The 19,964-nt window shown below is 31.5% G+C and overlaps 1 protein-coding gene across 2 annotated transcripts; it reads right to left on the reverse strand.

The window, feature by feature from the left end:
* Positions 1-16,872: 16,872 nt before the first annotated feature.
* LOC124928713 (cullin-1-like) lies at positions 16,873-17,565 on the reverse strand. 2 transcript variants are annotated; one of them, XM_047468965.1, is made up of 4 exons: positions 17,552-17,565; positions 17,400-17,477; positions 17,223-17,298; positions 16,873-17,015 (listed from the first exon to the last, which is right to left on the reverse strand). In XM_047468965.1, exons 1-4 carry the CDS (start codon positions 17,558-17,560, stop codon positions 16,903-16,905), a joined length of 276 nt encoding a protein of 91 aa, XP_047324921.1. In that variant the 5' UTR covers positions 17,561-17,565; the 3' UTR covers positions 16,873-16,902. The 2 variants fall into 2 exon arrangements, 1 of the variants encoding a protein (XP_047324921.1); XR_007098583.1 differs by lacking the exon at positions 17,552-17,565 and having other exon boundaries at positions 17,227-17,298; positions 17,400-17,545.
* Positions 17,566-19,964: the final 2,399 nt, after the last annotated feature.

Below are 19,964 nucleotides of genomic sequence, written 5' to 3' on the forward strand. Positions count from 1 at the left end.
TCAAGAGAGGGAGACTCACATCTTGTCAACAGATCTTTATCATCATTAATATCTTGGTAATAATTAGTTTTTGTCTTGAAAATAAACATTAGTTACTTCAACAAGTTAAAGCTCATTAAATAACTGATGACATCATCAAGAATGCTTAAACCTACTAATCTAGCCGAACCCCTGGCTATATAAACCATCCTTGAACCTTCACAAATCCTCACAAAATTACTATTCACAAAAACAGTCTTGAGCTTAAAACTCTCTCTCAAGAACATGAACTCCAACTCTCTAGCAAAGAAGATTCTATTGGCGGACTTTAACTCAATCTACCAATATGAAGACCATGAGGTTAGAGAAATGTTCTTAGCCGTTGAAAGAAGCGGGCAAAGAAGCTTCCTCGAAAACAGATTCATTCTCGACTACCTAGTAGTCGAAGAATTCTTCCAGACCGCAAAGGAAGTGCATCGAGACATAATCGTTGCACAAGTTTACGGTCAGAAATTTCTATTCAGCGAGACGGATTTCGCTGTATACTGCGGTTTGCCCACTGAAGGGGTAACCGACTTAACCTACTCCCCGGTGACCATGGAAGAAATGTGTCGTCGGTTCTCAAACTCTGACATCCCGGTTAGACCCTGGGGTGCTAAAAGCCAACTCTCTCACAAGTACCAGCTTCTCTGTGAGATTCTGGGAAAGTCCATCTTGGGCAGAGAGAAAAGCTATTATTACACCCAAAGGCTTTTCGAGATGATGATTGCTGTAACGGTTGGGACACCGGTTAATTGGTCCTGGATCATCTTCAGCAACCTGAAGAAGATGATTCTCTCCAACAAAACCGGCTACGCTCCTCAGCTGAGCGGTTTTTGTGCCAGTCTGGACATCCACTCCGGACCCTTCGTGACCCTCCATCCAAGGCATGTGCTCACTAAAGAGAGAGTACAAGAACTGGTCGACCGGTGGGAAGCAGTTAAGGCTAAAAGAAATCATGCGGCTGAATCATCTAACGTGTAGCCTATCTTTCCTTCTGTCTCATTTCTTCTCCTTTCCAAAACCGGTAATTTTGTTGTACTACCGGTTTGGTACCACAATTAATAAAGCTTATTTCCTTCCACTTTAATCTCAAAACTAAAAATAATAAATGATCAGATATTTAATGCGTCGTACCAAATCAAATAAAATCACTCTTGGAAACAGAAATCTTTATTTTCAATAAGCATGCCTGACTTGATTCGACAAGACATGTCTTTATTCTCTTGAAAACTCACAAAGTCATAAATGACCAGACATAAACGGCTAGATTTTTCAAATATCCTCATTAAATGCATTCAACCGTTTCAAGCTATAAAAGGGGACTCAATCCTCCATTCTCAAAACACGCTTCCTGCATTCCTTCTCTCTAAAGCTTGAAAGATCGGAAAATCTCTTCAACCTCTCTCACTCTTCCTCACAATGTCGGCTGAACTCAAAAACACTCTCATCGTCGATTTCGAAGACGTAAAAGACAGCAGATATCATGACTGCATCTTCCAACCGATCATAGAGTCGGGACTTCAAGGATTTCTCAAAGGCTCAGACACTATCCTCGTGGAGGAGGTATGCGAGTTCTTCAACAATGGCCACATTCTAGATGATGGCAGCATCCGCACCATCATCGACGGCCAATTTCTTCGGATTACCGAAGAGCAATTTGCCAACTTCTTTCACCTTCCAACCGAAGGCTTTTCTGACTTCCCAACGCCATTCCTTCCGACTAAGGAAGACTTCTTCCAGATCTTCTCTTCTTCCAACGCACCGATCAAGGACTTTGGGTAGAAAGAGAAACTTGCTCCTCACTACCAAGTCTTGCATGACTTGGTTCAAAGGTCTATCATGGGCCGAATGCCTAACCAGAACTACAACCGGGAGGCTTTCGACATCATGATAGCCATCATCCGCAACTCGTCAATCAACTGGGCAACCTATCTTTTCAACAACCTGAAGCAGCTCATAACCGCTTCAAGGGGAAGGACCAGCTTCGCCCCTCAAATCACCCTGTTTCTGATGGCTCAGCGTCGTCACATTGAACCCGGTGTTCCGGTCGGACCGTCCAACACCATCACCATATCCATGCTGGAGAGATGGATTTCAAGGATTGAGGAATGGACACCCGACAACACCGTGAACAAGTGGTACGAAAGAATGGTGGAAGGGGATTGGTTTAAAGAAAACTAAGTTATCTATCTTTCTTTCCGATTTTTGGTCATTTTGTTGTACGACCAAAACCGCTCGATGTTATCTTTTATCATTTATAAAATATCTAATTTTAAAAGTCTCCGGTTTTCCTATTCATGTCTTTCCTTCCGGTTTTTAAAGTTCATAAGACTAAATGTTAAACGAAACTTCCGATTAACAATCAAGTAAAACCGGAATCTCAAGCAAAACGAAAAGTTTGAAAAATTTACCGCCCACGGTTTTACCTCCAAAATTTTATCGCCCATTGGTTTTCCGCATTTACCGCCGAAAGTTACTGTAGTAACTTTTGGAGGGAAAATTGGCGCCAAAAACATTATCATGTGACGGTTCGTCTTCCAACCGTTCGGAACCGTCGTCTATATAAATTCAAATTAGCCCATTCGACACATACGCTTTCTCTCTCTAAATTTTCCACATCTTCAAAGGCAATCCAAACTCCGATCATCATCGTTCTTCGTCTTCTCTCCTTAAAAATCTACCATGGCTCTAGGCAAATCCCCCTTCCAATGGATGTTGCAGGTCGACTTCGCAGATATTGATGAACACGCTGGAGATAAAAACAAGGATGTTCTTCAATCTTTAAGAGATTCTGGGTTGGAGGAGTTCTTATCGGGCCCATTCACTGTATATCCGGCGACGGTAATGGAGTTTCTGGCGACGGCGACGCTAACAAAGAGGAAGGTCTCCGCCACCGTCAACGGGAAGGACATTCTGATCACCGAGGAGCTTTTTGCTGAAGCCCTCGGTTTGCCCAACACCGTTTTGGATCTCAAAACCGACCTAACCGATGCAGAGTCTAATGCTGTTCGGTTGGTAATATCGTTTAAAGATCAGGATCTGGTGATCCACTCCAGCCGGAAGAACAAGCTGAAACCGGAGTTCAGGTGGCTGCTGAACATCATCGCTCGTTCACTTCAGGGAAGAGGAGGTAACTTCGATAACCTGAGAAAACTTAAACTCAAAATGATGATGGCCATTGTCCGCCGTGACAAGGTGGATTGGGGAGCTGTTATTTTCGAAGAATTTTGCCAGATGGTGATTCAGAAGGATGGCCGGGTGCAGGCCTTCGCAATGCAAATTGTCAATATTCTCAAATTTCTCAAGTTAGATCTTGGTGAAGGTGAACCGCTCCCACCCAACAATATTCTCAACTCAGAGTCGATGATTGAGAAGCCCGATAAAGCGGTTAAACCGAAGTCCTCCAGAACAAAGTCGTCCAAGGGGACCAGTTCTTCTGCTCCGGCTGAAGAATGTTCAAAACAAAAGAAACCAAAGAGAAAGGCGGTTGAAACCGAAGCCGCACAAGATACGAAGGGGAGGAAGAAGTCGACTGCAAAGAAGAGCTCCAACAAACCGGCGGACTCCGAGAAAACCCTTTCCTCGGACAATCCACCAGAGAGAACCGGAGACATCTTCCAACCCATCCCCATCAATACTGTTCGTCCTATTCATGTTCCCTCTAACTCACCAAGGCAAACCGAACCCTCGGGGAGCCACAAAACTGAGTCCGCGTCAAAGGAGGAAGCAGAGGTTAGTATCAACTCTGAAAACTCCAACTCCCCAAGCAAAAGAATTGAAGAGGTAATAGCCGACGTGGGCTTAAACACCTCTGAAGCCATTGAGAACATAGTTCAAGACATTGCAAGGGAAACCGAAGACGATGTGTCAAGTCGTCGTAAATCAGTTGATCAGGTTGAGATACCTGATCAAAATGAAGTTCAACCGGTCGAAGAAACGGCCAAAACCGCAAACATCACCTCTCCGGCTCAGGAGGGTAACTCTGAAGAACAGGAACCATCCGGTTCCGCAGGGAACAAGTCAGCTCCAGACGACACAGCAGACCAATCGGCTCAAGATGGGCCAATCGATTCAGCATTCATACCTGAAGGGTCAGTTCAGGTTAACAAAGGAAAAGAGGTCATTGTTGAAGATTCGACGATGACAGGAAAATGTACTCTGCAAACCGGCCCCCAACCAGAAATCTTAACCGGGGACACGGCCAATCCTTCAGCAGAATAAGAGGATGAACTGTTCGAAGAACTCCTCAGGGATATGAACAAGAGTGCCAGTGATATGATTTCAACATACCTCATGTGGGTAAAGCTTCGTTGTGAAACAAAGCTATCGGATATGGTTCCAGGGATGAGCGGAAACAAACATTGGGATAGACTCATAAAGTTAGAAGAAAGGGCCCTCAAGCTGGCACACACCAATCTTATTCAACCCGCTTTCAGCAAAACCGCGGTAATTCGTGAATACGCCCGGTTACAAGCAGTTGAGGATGCTTTGAAGGAAGTGGAAGGAGCAACGCTAACTCCAATTGAAAGAAAAATGTCTGAACGGTTTCTTCCAGTACGAGAAAAGCTCCTGCAAAGCCTCGACCATCTTAATGCACAATGGAGAAACGGCTGCCGACACCAACTTAGCAATATCGACCTATATAAGAGTAAGCCTTTCTTTATTGCCGAGGAGACTTCTAGAAAAGCGGAAAACCTGGAACAAGATCCTTCTCAAATTGCTAAGGCTCCGGAAATTGATCAAATGAAGCAGGCGGTGATTGATACCATTGATTCATGCCTTGGAAATTACAAAACGGCAACCGATGAGAGGATTGCAACAGCTGAAGCGAATTTATCAAACACTATACGGGGATCTGTACAAACCGAAATAGCCAACACCGTTCAAACATCTATCAAGTCCATGATAGATGAGGCTGTGCAAACCTCCGTCAAATCTTTGATCACAGAGTCCATTCAAACCGCAACCGCTCCTCTGATGGATATGCTGCAGGCAATGGCTTTTCAAATTGGGGAGATGTCCAAACTCCAAGTAAGCAAGACTCAAGAGCAAATCGAGTCTGATGCAGAAACCGCTAAGAGGCTGCAAGATGAAGAAAGGGAAAGGGAACGGTTGCAGAAAGAAATTGAGGACAAAGATCATGAGCTTGCCCAGAAATGCAACGAGGAAGAACAGGCAGGTATCCAGGAACCCACACCGGCTGAACCGTCTCATTCTATGAACACAAGAAACAAGAAGAAACGAAGGGCGGTTGCGAAGGTAATTCAGCGGGCAGAACAGAGCAGCCAAAGAACAATTGTACCGGTCGGGCTGAACGTGCAACCTGCTGCTGATGAAGAAGAAGATGATGAAGAAGAGGATATCGAAGAACTCAACCGGCGCAAGAAGAGGACAATTGAAAGGTCAACCGCAACTCCAAGCTCCAGACCAATCGTTGCTCAACCACCTCATCAACCAAAACCAGTATGTGCCGGTTTTGGATTTGGCAAAAAGACTCCCGGCATCTCAAGTGTGTGGGCCGGAATTTTGATTGACGCTGAAAGACGCGACAGGGAGTGGAAGGCAAAGGAAGAGGAAGAAAGAAGGCGGCTTGAAAAAGAACTGGAGAAAGAACTTGAAAAGGGGGGACCATCCAAGCCTTAGTCTTTTTCTTTCTTTCCTTAAAAACAATTTATGTTTAACTCTGCTTCAGAACTCGGTCATTTTATTATACTTTTGAATTTCTTAGTCTACATACCTTTTCGAAATACTAAAACACATATTTTTGAAAATTTTCTTCAAACAGAAAATAATCAAAAAAGGGGAAAATTGTTAAACAAGTTTTTCAAACCGGCCACACATTACAAGTTTTGAATATTTATTCTAAATAATCAAAAAGGGAGAAATTGATAAGAAAAATTAAGAAAGTTAATTTTCAAACTGGCCACACATTACAAGTTTTGAATATTTATTATAAATAATCAAAAAGGGAGAAATTGATAAGAAAAATTAAAAAAAGTTAATTTTTGGAACCGGCTAGAAAAACTAAACAGATGTTAACTTTCATGTGCAGGTACATGCAAATCATATGAACCGGCTGGAGCTTCATAAACCGGTTGCTGAAATACTTCAAAGAAACCAGTTCCGAGTGATCAAGTCAAAGATCAGAGGAACCGGTTTTCACACTCTCAAGCGACCGGTCAGCAAAGACAAAAGTTCACATACCAGCCGGATCATACTGCACAAAAGACAAAACCGGAAAATTCAAACTTCAAGAGTGACGTAACATGACGAAATAGACGTGTCTCGAAGGAATAAAAGAAGATCAGATCCGATCGGAAGCATGCGAGGAAAGCAATGATGCTTTACTGATCCGAAGTTGACAACCTGAAGTGCATGCCCAACACGTGTCCAAATCTGAAAACCGATTACGTCATCTTACACTCAGAGTTGTCTACATGACTGCCAAGTGTTGAGGAAGATGAAACGTGCAAGTTACCTCTCTGCACCGGCGTGATAATGATCATCCAATCCAGAGGAGAGAGAAGAAAATGACCGTAGGCTCTCATCAGCTATAAAAGGGAGATGAAACGTCCTCATTTAATACGAATGCAACAGTTAGCGAATAACATCTTTCTAAGAAAAGCGATAAGTTAGAGAGATAAAATTTTACGATTCAAAATCGGTGTGTTTTAAACCGGAAGCTCTCAGTGTGTGTTTGTGTTGATTTACTGTATTACATCAAAGAGTGAGTTGGTGTAACCGGCGAGTAGCGAGTTGGGCTCGACCGACAATGTTATTGTAACTATAAAAGTTAGTGGAGATCCTTCTCATAACCTGAGAAGAAGGGGTGACGTAGGAGAGTTTGCTCCGAACATCCATAAAAATCCTTGTCTCGTGTTCTTTCCTTCGTTTCATTACTTACTAAATTAACCTAACCTCAAACCAAGTTAATCGTACTCCGTAAACCGGTCCACACATATTCCTAAAATCGACTCCTTCTAAAACATCATCTAAGTCGCATACGTTGCTTCAAACTGAAACAGACATTTCCGCCCTTGAACCCGGTTCAAGAGTCTGTGACAGTTTGTGTAGTGCTGAGAACGGTTATAGTCTCTAACCGGACTATCACCAAATTGTGTGTTGTGCGTTGTAAGCGGCCACCTTTCCTAAAACCGGAAACACCCCGGTCCTCCAAGGGCGTCCCCGATCCTAACAAAAATAATCTCATAATTTTTAAATTATTATGAGTTTTCTTAATATATTTTGGGATAAGTGTGATTTTATGTCAACTTGCATTTATTTTAAATATTTCATTTAAGTTAATCTAAAATAACACTAGTTTTGTAATATAAAAATTATCCCAATCTAATCGAAATTAATGCAAACTTTATTTGAATATTATATACTATATTTTATTATTTTATGTTAGGTTAGATTTGTTTAATAAGTACAAAATTCATCTCAAACACATTAAAAATCATTTTGAGACATATTTTCTCATTTTGAGATATTCTAAAAAAATCTTAAAAATTCAGATAATTATATTTATAGTCTGAATTTTTTAAGAGCTTAAAAAATAATATAATCGTATTTGAAATTTCTATGAGTTTTCTTAATCTATTTGAGATATTTCGTGTGATTTTATGTCAACTTGCATTTATTTTATGTATTTAATTTAAGTTAATCTAAAATAAAATTGATTTTATAATATAAAAGTTATCTCTATTCAATCAAAATTATCGCAAACCTTATTAAAAATTTATATACTATATTTTATTATTTTATGTTAGGTTAAATTTGTTTTAATAAGTAAAAGTCATCTCTCAATACATTATAAATCATTTTGAGACATATTTTTTCATTCTATGATAATTAATATGTTTAAGTAAATAAGAATACTTGATTTTAGAATAATGTTGAATACATAAATAGCTAAATGAACGTATAAGAAAATTTCAAGTGAAATTGACAATAATATTATTATTTATTTATTTTGGTAAAAGGATGTTGGATTGTTTGAAGGTACATAAAAAAATTATCTATTAAGACCAAATTCTATTTCTTATTTTTCTAAACATGAAAACAAACAAATAATATATATATATATATATATAAAAGTATGCAACATGATGTAATATTTTAATGGGATAACCATAAATAAATAAATAACCCGAGATCAAAAAAGCTCTAGTTATTGAAGACTTGTTTGTATAAGATAATAAAATTTGTCATAAACAATTATCTAACAATATTTTATTTTAACCTCAATTTTAATTGACTATAAAATATTCCTCCATAAGTTCAATTTATTCATTTTAAGTTTTTTATAAACTCTTTTCTAGTTTGGTGTGAATTCTTTTGAGTAATTTTTTTTTAGTTTTCTCAAGATTTTTAGATTTTTTTATTACATTATTATTATTATAACTATCAAATTATTCATTTAATCAAATAAAATATTAAAATATATTTATCTTGTTTTTTTAATTTTAAATATAAAATATAAAATAATATTTTACTAATTAAACCAATTAGAAGTTCAAATAACCTATTTCTTTTTTTTTTATCAAATTAGATTTTTTAGACAAAATTACAAAAACCTTTCAAAAATCGAGATCAAACAAATTTTAATAGTTCGTTTGATCTGATTTTTATTTTATTAAATTTTTACCATTTTTTAAAAATAAATTATCTCTTTATTAATCACAATTATTTTTAGCATTAAATCACATATTTAATCAATCAATATACCCTTATTTTTTATATTAAATTTAAATTTTAAATATAAAAAAATATTTAATAATTAAACATTCAAATAACCTTTTTTTTATTAAATAAAGTTTATTATAATATAATTCCCTTAACTATGATCAAACAAGCTACTCAAAGTCTACCCCTAAACAAACAAATTCCCTTCTTCTACAAATTTTTTATTTTTGGAGAATTGAAATTTATTCTTTATTTCAGAGAGAATATATATTTTATATTATCTTTATATTTTATATAATCCATCATACCAATATTGTAAGTACGCATTATCAGAGAAGAAACATTTAAATATGCAACGGCTTGGGACGTGGGATAACATTACAAGCATTTTCACGGATCAATCATTTTTGTAAGTATATTTATAATTAAAACATAAAATCTTAAAATTATGTGAACATGCCTAGTTTAATTTTGTTTATCTTGTTTGATAAAAAAAAACATGCATTACTTGATTTTTGTTTAAGATAAATTATTAAAAATATTAGTTTATATTTAAAATTTAAATTTAATAAAAAGTAAATAAGATATTTTGATAACTTTAGTAGTAGATTAAGTACTTTGATATAATTAAAAGTAGGGGTGAGAAAATTATCGATATTAAAGGTATATCGAAAATATCGTACCACAATATATCGAAAATATCGATTTTTAAGGTATATCGAAAAAAGTTAAGGTATGATACCGATACTAAAATTATTGGTATAGTAAAGGTATGAGATTTTTAAAATTTTGGTAAATACCGAAATAGTATTTATAAGTTAATATATATAATATATATATATATATAAATAATTAAATAAATTTGATATTAATTTAATTATAAAAATATAATTTTTGAATAATATTAAAATATAATTATATTGAAATATTATTCAATATATACAATCTCTACCTACCGATAAGATTGATTTTTTTTAAAGTTAATATATTTTTTAGGTATCAAAGTATAATACCGATACCGTACCAAAATTAAGGTATACTAAAATCAAGGTAAGGTAAATGTATAAATTTTTTATATACCGAAATTAAGGTATATCGAAATAAAGGTAGACCGAAATCAACTTAAGTTAAAGGTATGCATTTTTAACATACTGGAATTTTCGATAATATATAAGGTATGGATAAAACATTAAGGTATACTCTACCGACTCACCCCTAATTAAAAAATAGTTAATTATTTGATCAATCTTTTATAAAAGTTTTTAAAGAAAATTTAAAATAACTCAAATAACCCAATATCAATCAAGCTCAAATAGATGGGTCTCACTTTTCAACACATGGGAAATATATATATAAAAGAAAAATTAACTTATTATGATATCTTCAATTTCAATTGACACAATCAATATGAAAAAAAATATATATATAACTTGTGGATAACCATGAGATAACCATGAGAGTAATCATCAGATTGCAAAATATAGGACACAAGTCAGTTTTTCTTTTTCATCAAAATCACAAACACAACTCATTCAAGCTAATACATTCAAGTCTAATACAGTTTGAAAATAATGTATAACTAAGGGCTAGTTTGATTCAGATTATTCTCAGTTTATTGATGCCAATTTATTCAGTTTATTCTCAAATAAGTTTGATATGATTTTAGCTTATTTAATCGTTAAATTTGGGTGTATTTGATTCAGTTTATACGCTCCAGCTTGTTTTTTTTATATTTATAATATTATTTAATAATTAAAATTATATATATAATATTATATATATTTATTAATTTAATTTTAAATATTAATGGATGATTTAAATTAAAAAATAATATATATTTCAAAATAAATTATATTAATTTTTATAAGTTTTTTAATATATAATTTTAAATGCTAATAAATGACTTAAATTTAAAAAATAATATATTCTAAAATAGATGATATGAATAAAAAAAATATTTTATTATTATATATATTTTTCACATTTCCACACTCTACCTCCGATCTAATCTTTTCCATTTATTTTTGAGTATTCGTATTATCATTCATTTCAATTGTAATTCGATGTTTTAGATAATTAAGGCTAGTTTAATTTTTAAAATTATAATTATAAATAAAAAAATCATAATGTATTTATATTTTATATTTTGCGTAATTATCTTATATAATAAGATACATATATTGTAAATAATAAATAAAAATATATTTAAATATATGTTTTTTTTATTATAATAATTTTATATAAATATATAAAAATATTATAAATATATGGAATAGATGAGGAAGAATGAATAAAATGATTAGAGAGAGATTAAATTAATGAGAGAGAATGAATAAAATGATTAGAAATGAATGAAATAGATGAGAGAGAATGAATAAAAAATATTTAAAATTGATGAAAGAGAAAAAACGCTAAGATTATAATCTTAAACGCTAAGGAGGGAGGTAGAGATAAATTTAAGTTGAAACACAAAAGTGTATTTAATTATAATTTTTTGCGTGAGTTTATTACGCAAAGTTACTGTAGCACTTATTACGCAGACGCCAATAAACTGTTTATAAACGCTAAATCAAACCTGCCCTAATATAGTCCAAACCTGATGCATCAAAATTTAACAAAAATAATCCACTAGGTAATTAAAGTGATAAAATATCTAAAAAAAAAAAAAAAAAAAGTCACATCAAAAATACATTAAAAAATAAGGTCATATGAATAGTTTAAAAAAAAAAAATTTAATCATCCTCTTATTTATTTGTTCTAAATAGATGCATTTTCCCAAAACTTAAAATTCTTCAAAAATGTTTTTTTTATTGAATAACATGTAGTTTTGAAATATTAAAAGGATAGCTAAGAACAAATTCTATTTTTCTTATTAAATTAGTCAACATGGCACCAACTCATAATCTTTATAGTTGACCAATTATAAACTACCAATCACAAATTCATTTTATTTATTTTGCTAAACATGAATATAATTCAACAATTTACTGAGATGCCGGATAATAATTAAACAATTTACTGAGATGCCTGATAATAAATTTAAGATGAAACATGAGTGATCGTGTAATCTATACTTATAAAAATGAGTAATTAAAAAACTTGAATATTAAAATCATTCTAAATAACAGATTATTATAAAATATCACGAAAATTGATGTGATCAATAAATGATTGACAATGTTTTTTATATGTTTTTAAGAGGAAGGATATGGAGGGAATTTGGAAAGGGGGAACGTAGGAGGCAATGATGTATTATCCTTTTTTAAAAGAATAAAGGGTGAGGAGAGAGAGAAAAAAGAAAAATTGTTAATTTTTCAACGAATCAAATTGCGCCACATAATTCATTTTTAAATTCTCTCCCCTAATCATTTCTCTTTTTTTAAATGAAAAAAACTTACTCTCTAATAATTTTTTCATAATAAAGTTTCTCAAACTCAGATTTAAAAAAAAAGTAATAAAATTATTATTTAACAATAATATAATTTGAGAAATGATCAAAAAAGAGAGAATTTGTGATCAAGAATAAGAGATGAAATGATGTGGTTCACTCTGATTGACATAAAAAATATAAAATTTCTCTTTCTTCTCTTTCTCTTCACACTCTTCCTTTATCGAGCCATTAACATAACGTCACATTATTTTCTCTCATATTCTCTCCCAATTTCTCTTCTTATATCACTCCTCATATAACTTATATATGGCTCTATCACCAAAGGGTTATCGAGAACTATTGAGATCCCAAGTTTTCAAGTGTGTGCTCTTGGCCACCTGCCACTTTGTCTTTTTAGAGAATCTCGCTCCTATGTCCAGACCAGGCTCCGCTCAATGTAATGATGACCATTACCTACTCTTTTCCCTACAACCGAGTAAATAGATGTTCTTACTCTTTGAATCGTTTATAATATTTTCAATTAGAAAAGAAAAAAATGTTAAAAAATTTAAACTAATTTTATAAATTTTATTAATGAATGAAAATTAGAATATGGGTAATAAAATAAAATCAAATTCACATAAAATTTAATCGTGAATTAAAGGGTGAAATTTGATCCAATTGTATAATTTGAATTAATTAATTTAAATTAATTGATTTAAAATGCCTTAATAACTAATTAACAAAATCTTAATAACTAATTAACAAAATGTTATAAATTTGTAATTTAACTTACATGAGTTTGTTATTATTACAATTGTTATGATAATTTAATATTAATATTAATAAATTAGAAAATAATGTAATGCTAATTTTGAATTGTAAATGTCTTGATTATTTTTAACAAACAATTAATCCCTAATGAATAGTAAATATTATGGAAAATAAAGAGGCAAGCAATGTGAACAATTGAATTAATTGATAATTTTATTTAATGGTTTAACTTTTTAACAATATAAAAAACTCCTCATCTCTAATCTAAAATATCACTTCATTCTCTTATCATTTCTTATTCTAGAATTCCAAAGCTCTCTTCTTATTTTGTGAGTGTTCTTCGTTCGATATATTGAAACCCGGTGATAGTTTAGGTATGTTGATTAAGTTCGATGCGTAGTAATTCTAGTGTAGAATTACTATTAGATTCGTTGTACCATGGGAGACAACTATCTTCGATAAGCTTCAGCATAAACGAGAGACGATAAAACTGTTTTAAATGAAATGTGCTAAGCACATGTCTCGAATCAACCTCTTATACCGTGATATCTCTTCATATATATTATATTTTAATTAATTTATTTGTAACATCATATATATATATATATATATATATATATGTTATTTCAAGATGAGATTACTAACAATCTTAAAATAGTCTCATTGTGCTAAATTATATAGTAGTTTTCTCTATCGAAACTTGTTTTTTGATGTTTTAAAAATACGAGATGTGATGTTACAAAAGAGATGATGAATATTATTTAAAGGTTGAAGCTAGTCCTAAATCCTTTAAAAAGAGTTATCAATGGTTATTGTTGAATAAAGCTAAACTTAAAAAAGGTAGTATCGTCTCTTTTATTAAATATATATATATATATATAATGCTAATATAATATTATATATTTTGGAAAAGAAAATGAAAAAAATAGATTTAATTATTAAAATTAAGTAATGGTGTTAATTAAAATTAATTATAATTGATACATATGGTTTCATTTTTAATATAATTAATTATAAATATATATTATTAAATTAATTAAACGTGAGAATAATAAGAATATGTTAACTAAGGAAATATAGTTTATTTATATATGTATATATAGATTGTCTCATACATTTACCTTTTTGATTATGATACTAAGTTATCATTTTTGTTGACAGAGTTACGACAAAGAAGGAGAAGAATAAATTTCTCCGAAAAAAAAGATAGAAGGTCGTAAACAACGGTAAACCGACAAAGGTGCATTGGTGTAGTGGTTCGAAGCTCAGATGCAGGGGTGGTTCTTTGTTCAAATCCCAATTTAGTAAATAATTTCTTTTGTAATTTTTTTTGGTAGAAATATGACGTGAACCATTCAAATTTTTTGTGTAGAAATTATGAGATGAATGAATAGTAAATGATTTCTTCGGTAAAAATCTGACGTGTTAGTCATTTATGTTGAAACCATTCTATTTTTTTTATGTAGAAATTATGAGATAAATGAGATAGTCAATAATTTCTTGGTGGAAATCAGATTTGTTAAAATGACTCTAGTCATTGATATTAAAATCAATCTATTTTCGTGTGTACAAATTATGAGATGAATGAGCTCCGTTAAATTATTTTAATCATGAATGTTAGAATTTTTTTATTTTCTTGTGTATAAATTATAAAATGAATTGGGGGCATGTTTATTATATTAAAATTTAATTTGCTAAAATGACTTTTTCAATGATATTTTGAAGCATTTTATTTGTTTTATAGAAACTAGCATGTATTCTGTGCATTTGCACGAGTAATGATATAAAAAACCTTGAAAAAAATATTAAGGTAAACATGTGATAAATTTTTAATTTTATTTTTAATCGTTTTAAGTTTATGGGCGGGTCAACCCACAATCCGACCCAAGTATCTATATACTCTCACATATATATTCAAATTAACCACAGATCTCGACCCAGCAATCCAGACACTTTAAAAATTAAACATCGTTATTATATATATATATATATATTAAAAATTAAGCATCAATATATATATATATATATATATATTGTAATTAATTATTAGATGACATATAATGAATGTCATTTGTGTTATAACTAATTATATTAGTGCGTACAATGAGACATGACTATGTTAGTCAAAATTGACTTCACAAAAATTGTATCGGTGAGAACAATCTACCTAGATTTGTTTTGATCATGTATTGTCGCTTCACGTTGATTATTGTTCAAAATATGTCAATGTAAGTACTTCGATTAAGACATGAAGTACATTTGTAGTTATTGTAAGCATGATAATTTGACCTACCATAATTTACAAATAATATTTTTATTTATAATAATGTTAAAATAATATTTTGAATTTTTAAATTCAAAATAACCAAAAAAAAGAATAAAGATCAAATTAGAGTTAATTATTGTGATATTAAACCTTAATTAAAAAAATTAAATAAAAATTCAAAAATAATTTTAGGTTAAATATTATATTTATTTTACTCAAATTAAAATCAAAAGGTGTTAAAATTATTTAATTATGGTTTTAAACAAAAATTATGTAAAATTATGACTAAAAATAATTAAATAAATACCCCAAAATACAAAAAAAATAATGGACATAATTTTTATTATGTTTCCAAAAATATTTTTTGTGAAATTTTTGTTGAAGAAAAAACGCAAAAAGGTGTTAAATTTTGATTTCAAACAACTCTTTTATTAAAAATAAAACTGATAATCCTGTGTAGTCAAAATCATGTTTAATTATTGTAGCCAGGATTTCAGCCATCGGATTAACGCTGGATTTTCATCCAACGCCTACAAATCATCCACGCAACCGAATGTAACGAAACCAAAGCGCGCCCGAGCCCCAAAAAAATCACATATTACAGTTCAAATCAAAGAAATCAAATTCCGGCCAAGAACATATTTTTGTAAAATCTCCTCCGGTGATCACATCTTTGATCCAGGCTTCTGGAAAGCTTCCAACAACTCTTTAAAGTGTTCTCTAGTTCTTAGTATATTTCCAGATTTTTCTAAGTTTAATCGGTTTGATTTGTTCTAGAATTCAATTGTATGATTTCTTTGTTTAGAATCATTCCCTAGATGTTATATGAACTTTCTATTGAAAGAGTTTTGATCAAATCAACCTTAAACGAAAAAAATTGAAAAATTGGATTGAAATTATGGATTTTTTGAAATTCATGTTCTTGAGCTTTAATCCTAAATTTTTTTATTCAAATACCTATTAAACATTTTTGTAAACATGTTAGGATAATTTCCAAATCATTGTATTAATATAATCCAGATCATGTTTGATCAAACTGAAATTTTGAAAAACTGTGTTTGAATTTCGTTTTTCAAAAATTGTTACAGAGCTTGAATGATGTTCTTGTTTTGGTCGTGTTTGACTATATTCATAATTTCAAAGCTAATGGAACAATAATCAGACCTTAAAATGACCTAATTTAAAAGATCCCAAATTTTGACCTAAAAATGGTGTTGAGAAATTGATCTTTATAGAGATTGAAAGATCGTGATTAGCGTTAGGGATTTTATTCCATATAATCATATAAGTCGACTACAACTTACCGATCATGATTCCATGATCTGCATGAAAAGTTATAGCACATGCAATTCTTGACTAATTCAAGAACATTCGACCAAGTCCTATAGGACCGGTACCGAGAAATAAGACCTAGAATCTTCGGTCTAGACCAAGACCAAGGACCAATACTATTGAGTGAGGACCGAGACCGAGGACCGATGTTCTCGAGTTAGAACCAAGACTCAAGACCGGTGTTCTTGAGCAAGAATCGAGGAATCCGACCTAAGTTTCTAACCTCAGACTAAGAGGTCTTACCTGGGACCAAGCCTCCTAGGTCCACGACCGAGAAAACCTGGACTTGGGACTAAGCCTCCTAAACCCTATGACCGAGCCCTCCAGTTTCTCGACAAACAACATGATCCATCTATTATTCATTACAATCCCTAAAAGGTTCACTTGGATCTTATTTTATTCATGTAAAACCGAAATTGAAATTAAGGTTTTGAGAAGGATTCATGCATCCTCAACACATATATTCAAGATACCCATTATTTCTTGCGAGACAAAAGATGAATTTACGAGATGTTTTTGTTTCCTTCGCTCCTCTTCCTGAAGCTCTTAGAAGAAGACCCGAATCTTGATCGTCATGAAAAAAGTAGCAGATATCCATTGTAAGGAACTTCTCAGCTAGATAAGATGAATGAATGTTTATTACCAAAAATGAATAATTAGGGTTTCTATTCTTATTTAGGCCATTCTTCTATTTTTCTCATCTTTGGTTTTGCCAATTGTATATTATAATTTGGTATTGTAACACAATTAGCCAAATTGAGAAAAACATACTCACTGCGTCTAGCTGGCATGTTTCTTTTTTTTCCAATTTGATTGCATGAACAGACATAAGCTCATACTCCACAGCCTGTTTATAATTCACATACAAAAGTAAAAACAAGACAACCATATTATTTGATCTTCTTTAGACAATTCGGAACAAAAATCATAAGCTGATCGACGACTTACCTCCAACAACTTCTTTTCTGTCCTCTTTTCCAAATAGAAGTCGACCCTCTCTTCCTCTCGTTTCAAGCATTCTTCAACCTGAAAATCGAACAAATTTCAGTCTTTTTTAAGTACTCAATATGGAAATTGCTATGACACTAAATAGTAAAAACCTTAATCATGTAATCTTGGTAGGATTCAATCGAATCAATGTCGATTAACTTGTTATTGAAACTGAAGTTATTGACGCCTTCAACAATGTCAATTAACTTGTTGATTCCATCCTGCAGAATAGGCCAGCCTTCTTCTATTGTTATGGTCGCGCAATTATCTTCACCTGCCATTTCTCTTTTTTTCTTTTATGGGATCTGATCGAATTCTATGTATACAAACGCCATTACATACTTCTGCCAGTGCCACCTCCACCGCCTATCCGATTTCATCCTTCCAAGAACAAGTTGTCGGTCAATGCGACTGAATTTCTAGGCCAGAGCTCCAAATGGGACCTAATATGGATTTTGTAATATGATTTATTTTTAATCACAAATGACTTTAATAATATTCTCAAATTAATTATTCAGTCGTTTGCTCCGATTGTGTCTTGGATGATTATTTTTTGAGTTAGATTTTATTTATTTTTTAACTGTAAATGAGATGAAATTATTAGATATGAAATTATTTTTTAATAAAGAGTCACTGAAACTCATCTTTTAGTTGGAAGCCTCTTACCGTAATTTTCCAGTATTTCTACAATTTCTTACATTTTTTTCCACAATATATATAAATGGTTAGTTATCATCTAACAGAATTTTTTTTCCGACATTACTTACCTACTCTCCATTAAGGATAATTTTATTATTTGAATTTTAATTATTATAATTATGTCATATTTTAACATTTAAATTTTTATTTAAAATTTTGTTAACATTTAATATTTGATAAATAACTTGTTATTTAATTAATAATTTTTTTTTTAAAAAAAAAGAAAAAATATTATATATTAAAAATAAATGAGGGAATCTTTTTAGTTTTAACCCTGGTTACTTGTCGAGGCACTGGAACGCATCTTTTATTCCCCTATCTTCTAAGTAACTAATTGTCTCATATTATGAATTGAAAAGAATTAAAGTTGAGAACTAAATTTCTTCTTTTTGCTCTATCACATTTTTTAGTATGGAAATTTGAATTGATGTTATGTTTTTGTTTGTTACAACATTTTTTATTTAGTTGAATTTGATTTTTTATTTTATATTTTTGTAATTCGAATATTAATCTAAATTGTTAAAAGGTCATTTACAATTTATATATTTAGATTGTCTTTAATCATAATCTTTTTTTTAAATATTTATACATCATTTTCTTTAGCAACAAATGAGATGAAGTTAGATTTTTTCCAAACATTAAAATTGATCTTTTCGTTATAGATTAATTTTCATTTATCATCTTATTATTTTTAAGAGTTTTTATTTTATTTTTTTTACAATATATATATGGCTAGTTGTCAATTGATATAACTTTTTAGCGTTATTTATTAACCATCGGGTAAAGACAATTTTTATTGTTGTTCAAAATATTTGAAAAAAATTATTTTCACCAAATATTATAATATATTAAATTAATGATTTGATAATTAAAATAACAATAATATTATATTATAACCTCGAGAATGGTCCCTTCGTAGCTTGGCACGTGTTTGGACGACATGTGACAATATAGAGGAAGATCCGAATTGGCTCAAGATTCGATGTATTTCAATATTGGTTTGCATGTCAGACATTTTTTTAAAGTAAACATTATTTTTAAAAAATTTGATAGTACCTGTGAGCTTTTGAAATAAACTATGTAAAAATAGTTAATTTAATTCAAATTTTTTTTTTTTTTTTTTTTTTTTGGAAAACAGCTTAGTGCCATTTCATTAAAAAAACCCAAAAGAGGGAAAAAAATACAAAAGTTTAAGATCAGATCTAGACAATTTCTAGATTTGACAATGAAACAATAATTGAATTACAGACAATAACAATAATCAATTAGCGCCTACAGCGTTTTTACTTTTATTCTACTTGTGACCTTCTCAAACGAAATATCCCATATATGGCAGAGCTTTCTATTCTCTTCATTCCTTTCGATTCCTCTCCAGGATTGAATGAGTGCATTTCCATCTGAAGTTATATCTCTCCAAATATCTTCAGCGGTTCTACTTCTTCCACTGTGAGTTCTTGAATTTCTTTCTTTCCAGATATTGTAGATTACTGCTCCAAAGTAGCATTTCAACATACTTACATAGAAGGATCTTCCTTTTGCTTTATTCTTCATCCACTCTTGGATTTCTTCCCATATTCTTGGAAAGTTGATGATGTTCATGTTTGCAGCATACATCCTCCAGATTTGTATTACAAAAGAGCATTCCCCAAATAAATGGTTTATGCTTTCCTCAACTCCCGAACATAGGACACAGTTGATATCAGGAATGTTTATATATTTTCGAATTTTGTCTTTTGTTGTCAACCTTTTCCTGTATACCAGCCAGAGAATAAATTGGTGACGAGGAATAATCTTTGGAGACCATACCACATTATGCCAATCTAC

Source organism: Impatiens glandulifera, chromosome 3 (assembly GCF_907164915.1).
Source record: "Impatiens glandulifera chromosome 3, dImpGla2.1, whole genome shotgun sequence".
Classification (NCBI taxonomy): domain Eukaryota; kingdom Viridiplantae; phylum Streptophyta; class Magnoliopsida; order Ericales; family Balsaminaceae; genus Impatiens; species Impatiens glandulifera.

Excerpts from the sequence above, each read along its gene's own strand:
- LOC124928713 (XM_047468965.1), bottom strand. Across the intron at positions 17,299-17,399 it reads CAGAAAAGAAGTTGTTGGAG|GCTGTGGAGTATGAGCTTAT; the intron begins GTAAGTCGTCGA and ends AATTATAAACAG. Across the intron at positions 17,016-17,222 it reads ATGCCAGCTAGACGCAGTGA|ATTCGGGTCTTCTTCTAAGA; the intron begins GTATGTTTTTCT and ends ATGACGATCAAG.